Source organism: Eucyclogobius newberryi, unplaced genomic scaffold (genome assembly GCF_026437365.1).
Source record: "Eucyclogobius newberryi isolate DKJ021-1_F unplaced genomic scaffold, fEucNew1.0.hap1 SCAF_8, whole genome shotgun sequence".
In the NCBI taxonomy this organism is placed as follows: Eukaryota; Metazoa; Chordata; class Actinopteri; order Gobiiformes; family Gobiidae; genus Eucyclogobius; species Eucyclogobius newberryi.
The window spans coordinates 17,946,639-17,952,638 of record NW_027316500.1 but is presented as its reverse complement, the minus strand read 5'-3'; the positions used below and the strand labels follow the sequence as shown (position 1 = coordinate 17,952,638).

Here is a 6,000-nt window from a genome sequence, read left to right as displayed (position 1 = left end):
CACAATCTCTGTTAGAATTTCTGTCTATGCCCATCCCCCGTCGGCTCATTCAACCCATCCACTCAGCCTGATCACAGAGAAGAAAAGAAATGCCATTCTCCATTTACAGGTGTTTTGTATTACTTATCAATATGCTGACAAAACATACCACAAACAAACAGTGATGCTTTGTTCTTATTTTGGTCAAGTATAAAGAATACAATATTGATACAGAACACAGATGCATTCAACTGAAAGGCAAATGGCTACAAACTATTAAAACAAACTATATACATGGAAAAGTAGGTAATTTATGAAAGAAAATGTGCACTTTGTTGTAGTGTTGGTCCATTTTTGCTGCATGAATTGAATGGTGTTTAACTATTGCAGAACCCTGATCAGGTCCAGTCCAATGCGGCCCCTCTGCCGGTCCACATCAAGGACTCGGACCTCCACCCTCTCCCCAGGCCCCAGGACCAGACTGCGGCGCCGTTGGCTCGGGGGCAGTTTATCCAGGGTGATTTTGCTCTTGTGGATGAGTCCAGAGCGTCCCACACCGATGTCAACGAACGCCCCAAACAGAGCAGTGTTCTCCACTCGTCCGGTCAGCACTGCCCCCACCTGCAGGTCATTCATGGAAACTATGCCTCGCTTAAAGTCCGCCTGCCTGAAGTCTGCAGATGGCACACAGTCCGGGAGAAGACAACAGGAAGAAGGGATATGAGAGAGTAAAGGGCAGTGCAGAAATCACAAACAGATTATAGTTCTACATGTAACTCTAAACGTGTTTCTGTATACTTCCCCTTCTACATCCATCTTTCCTCTTTCCATTTGCTCGCTCATGAGAGATGCCTTTTCCTCTCTGTAGCAAATAATACCAACAGGGAAGACTCATGCCCCAGGAAATAGTCCAGTTCAATTATCCTCCCCACAGCACTGATTTCATGTGGTAGCCACAGCCCATCTGTTTACCCAGCTGAGCGGTGGCTGGCAGGCCAAGCGCACTGCTCTGCAACCGAATAAGACCAACCTAAGAATGAACCTTGAAGCTGCTTTTCTTAATTTAAGGTTAGCCTACACTTACAATGCATCCAAGTTCAAATGTCTCTTCACAAAAGAAAATAGTGTGTAATCATAATACCTTGTAAGAAATACTCTATAGAAATCAGACGTTTTTTGGGGGGAAATTTAAAATGATTTCTTTATGCCCTCTGTCAGCCAGATGATGTGACAAATGCTGGAATAGTTGTTAATGTAAAGCTTCAAAAACATACTTTTTGGGCTGAAGTCACCATAAAATGCAATGTGAAATCACTTGATTTCCTGTTTTACATGCTTAAGAAATTGTTTATCTAATAAGAGGTTGACGAGAGCAGATAATCTTACTTTGTCGTATGTCAAAGCCTGGGGGCTGTGTGAGTCCGTCTATGATGAGTTTCAGCGTCTCGGAGCTCGTGTCCAGGGTCTTACTCAGCTCCTCCACACTGCTGTTCTTGACTGTGTTGTCCACACATTGTGACAGCTTTACAGTCCCAATCTGGTCGACACTAGCACCCACAAGGGAAACGAATCTATGCAAACAAGCATTTCTGTATTAATAAAAATGCAATTACATTGAAAATAAAACATGGAAAAAGAAGATAACTAATTTATGGGCATTAAGGTGTAAGAATAAATATATGGCCCTGGTATTGACGTGTGTAGGTGGGGTTGCTTTTAAAAATACAGACTTATTTAACCTTGTAGTAAATCGGTCAAATCCGCAGTGGGCTGTTAACACTCTCACACCTAGTCTCATGAAACAACCTCCACTTCTCCGAGGTTGGATGGTTGGTCTGTCCGTCAGCTGGCTTTAAGTGTACCTTTCCACCGTTTTATTCAAGCAGGATGTCCCACCTTCCAAAATGTCTAGACCGCTCGCCAGGTTACACAATTTAAATTAGGTCATGTACACTAATAAAGACGCAGTTTGTTGGAAAATATTAAATTTAGAGTGTTGCAGTTTACAGTGGCCACTTTCCACACATGGTGAGAGATGTGAATGCGTTTGCCTGTGTACATGTATGGACCAGCTGGGGGAGCGTCTATGATGGATGTCGCTCACTAGCCAGCCGCCTGACGCCAAAATGACTCCGCAGCTGTCCCCGCTCTGATGGACGCAACAGGTGGACATAGAAGCACATATGCACACAGTAAAAGTTGATTCACGCTCAAATGTTTTTTTCCAAAACACTTATTTGGCAGTAGCCGGGACAGTGCAGATGTAACAGGACACGGCTTGTGTACAAACTATGTGTAAGACAGCTGTGAATGTGAAAACTCCCAAGTCAGCAATGTCACTATGACGCGAGGCGAGGAGACAAGCAGAGTCAATCTCTTCAAACCTAAATGTCGGGTGTCAGTAATATACAAGCTGCTTATGCTCGCTAAAAAAAACTGCAGCTCAGCCCCAAAATGGATGTAGGTTTTTGTGCAGGAATCGTCTCTCTTCTGGATGTTTTCTGGATATCACTTTACAGAACAAAATAGTTGCAAAAGACCCCAGAGTACAGTTAGTTGGGTGCTAAACTCAATCATTTACAAAGAAGAAAAATGTTGCACAAAAGCTTATGCTGTCCTGCTGAGAAATGTAAGAACCAGGTTTATAATGGCAGCTTCTTGCATATCCATCTAAAGGTCAAATATTACTCTTTGGCACATTTTCCTCTTACCCAATACCTAACTCAGCAAAGCTGAGATAGTAGCATTGTGACTCAGAACAAACCAGGCAACTGAGCGGGACTTCTGAAGAGCAATTTAATGAATCTGCATGAGCTTAATTGAAACAGTTTTCCAAACAATTTAATATTATGTGTCTTTCTTAATATGAGTATGAATTATGCTATTAGATCCCAATGCTGGTCGTGTTCTTTTAATAAAGAACCTACTCAACTTGTTCACTGAAAATTAACTAAATTGAAGAAATTTGCCAGAATGCGCACCCCTAGCTACTAATGAATGGCCTACATGTTTGTATTTTAGAAAAATTGGTAACACAATGTGCCTATTTATATGTACTGAAATATGTTTAGATAGATTACCTCAGGCTTTGACTTACAGTCAAGAGCCTATTTGCCAGGATTACAATTATTAAAACAAATAAGTTTCTCCAATGAAGAATAGAACCAGGCAAAAAGGTGTTTTTGATTTGTCCATCTGTCCCAAGGGTATGGTAATATTTAGAGGGTTCTTTGAGCTCAGAGGCCTCTTCCAACCCTGGTTTCAAACTCACATAATTACCACTATATGTGTGCACAGATTTTGTGAAGGTGGTTGGGTGGGCTTCGTTACAGATTTTATCCAGGCCCACACCAAAACCCACTCTGTCTTGTATTAGAGGAATATTGGGCCCCGACTGTTCCATATCAGAGGCATATTCTTCACAGCATGGACCCCTCTCTGTCGCATACCAGAAAAATATGCTTTATGCCATAGGCCCCTTTGTACAACAACACAGCTTTCAAAAGCCTTTTTCATGTTAAATATTTCTTATAAAGTAATTTCCCAGTTTCATAAAACAATCAAACATTGAGCCTGAAAAAAGATGGATGAAAAAGCGTCTCTAAAATATATGTGTAGTGTGTGCGATTGGGTTTCAAAAAGGGGATGATGTGTGGGCTGTGAGCAGTAATGGAGGATCTAGTTTCTCTAATGCGATGAACCTGATATTCTTTATACAGCGTACACAGTGGCACAGACACACAAACAGCATTCCTCTACCATTCTTCATACTCCAGTCTTTTGGGGCACCAGCAATCAGGGGCAGTTTCCCTTTTTACCATCCATATAATGGGTTGGACAAAGCAACAGCATAACAGAAGGTACATTTTATAAGGCATCCCTACAACTGTGTACAGAAAAACTGCATTTTTAGAGGCAATAAAAGACAATTACACTACAGAATGTCATCTGTTCTTCTACTATCATTTTAGCAATTTAGAAATATAAGCTCAGCAAAATGATGTAGGATGTCATTTTTACACTTTCGCGCAAAAATCCAGAATCAATGTCATTCTAACATTGGTGGGAGAAGTCCTGAATATTGTTACTTAAGTAAAAGTACAAAAACCGGAGCAAAATAAATTACTCGAGTAAAAATAAAAGTATCATATAAAAAAATATACTAAAGTAAAAGTGTTGAAATAAAAAAGTAAATATATAACACAGATTTAGAGAGCAATAGTTGACAAAAGCAACTGGATACATTTCTTAATTTTCCTGGCCATTTTAGTATTTTTGTGTGCTTAAATCTGGGACATGAGCTCAATAACTGCAGGCACGAAAAGTAAAAAATAAAATAAAAATACTTGTGGAGTAGAAAGTAATAAACCTGTTCAAATAGTGAAGTCAAAGTAAAAGGTATCCACTGTAAACATGATAAGCATGTCTGTGATTCTGTTCCTGTGACTGACCAACACTCACACAATAATAGATTCATTCGGTCATGTGATAAATCTTCATTATAGCATTGGTGTTTTCTATCATTCATACTGACTCCTCGATGTGTCAAGCAGTAAAGCGTCTACAAAATTCCTCATTTGTCACATTCAGCAACACGTTGACTGAGGCCATCAAAGGCACATGAACACGAGAGAGGCCGTGCTCGAAACCACTAGTGTCAGAACATATGTAGACTAAACACATTTGAGTGACTGCAGCTGGAGAAGTCAAGCCCCTCCCCTCACGCACTGTTTACCCGTCGCTGTGTCCACACGTCTGTCTTTATCACACTCTAAAACATAAATACAAAAGTAAAGCTAAGCCAAGATGTTAAATGTGCTTTTGTTATAAACCCAGAGCATCCTTGAAGACAAGAACAATCAGGACTCCTCTCTGGTAGTCTTGTCGCTATACATTAAATCAGTTCTTCCAACCACTATAACTAGCGCCATATGGAAGCGTGTCAGAATGAGGGACGATTGTATGGTTTTGTTTTATTGAAGACAGTGTGATGGTGTTTTTGTCGTACCTCTGAGCAACATGGTAGGACTCGGGGTGGATGCAGGTCTGGTCCAGTGGATTAACCGTGGTTGGGACGGCCGCACAACTCTTTCCTTTGCACTTCTTAGTGGTTGTTTTCTCTGCGATCGGCGGCCTGGAGTGAGGTAAGGAGCTGGAGCTGTTTCAATGAAAATTAAAACATAGAAAGAAGAAGTGTTGGTCAGATCTATAGCATGAAATAATAAATGAGTAGCTTTGGTAGCAGGACATGTTTTGGCACTGTCTGTAAAGAGACAAGTACCTCTCTAGAGTTTGAGGGTTGATCCTTATGAAGCCGGCGCACTGCTGGAAGGACTTGGGGCCCATGCCTTTGACCAGTTTGAGTTGTTCTCTGTTGATAAAAGGTCCATTTTGTTCCCTCCACTCAGCGATGTTTCGAGCTCTACCAGCATTCAGCCCGGCCACATGCCTGAGTGAAACCCAAAAGAATGACAACATTAGGACAACTGATGTATGCAATAAACCACTTTGAATATATAACTGTTCAGAGAGTTGAATAAACTTTGAACACCAATTACTGAATGAATTACTGAATTACTGAAGTGAATTAAAAACTAAACTTGGGTAAAAAGGGTAAACTATGTTTTTTCTATACATTTTTTTCTTTTAATATTTGTTGAGAGTTCCATCTCATAAAGGCACTATATTTAATTATTGATATAGGTTTTGCATATCACTTTGAGCTAAATAGGGCTGCAAGATTAATCACAATCAAATCTAAATTGATTTGAATGATGCAATTAGCAAACAGCTTATGCAGCAGTTTTTGAAATACCAACATTTCCAAAATATATTGTTTTATTCTGCATAAAAACTGCTGACCCTGTAGTTTAGATCTGTACAAACACATTCTAAAATACAAAGCAAGAACTTCTCACAGAATGCGATTATTAAAACACAAATCGCAATTCTTGTCCAAAGATATTTTGTATCATATATTGTGCTATTTGAGTGTAAAGCTGTAAAAAAACAAATCTATTA

General features: G+C 40.0%; 1 protein-coding gene across 1 annotated transcript in view; it reads right to left on the bottom strand.

The window, feature by feature from the left end:
• Window positions 1-288: 288 nt before the first annotated feature.
• Window positions 289-6,000, bottom strand: part of srbd1 (S1 RNA binding domain 1) — a 28,660-nt gene continuing 22,948 nt past the window's right edge. The window contains exons 17-20 of the mRNA XM_072436945.1: window positions 5,261-5,428; window positions 4,988-5,137; window positions 1,366-1,550; window positions 289-653 (exon numbers count right to left, since the gene is read on the bottom strand). Coding sequence (XP_072293046.1) covers window positions 361-653; window positions 1,366-1,550; window positions 4,988-5,137; window positions 5,261-5,428 — 796 coding nt within the window. The 3' untranslated portion in view covers window positions 289-360. The remainder of the gene's footprint in view (window positions 654-1,365; window positions 1,551-4,987; window positions 5,138-5,260; window positions 5,429-6,000) is intronic.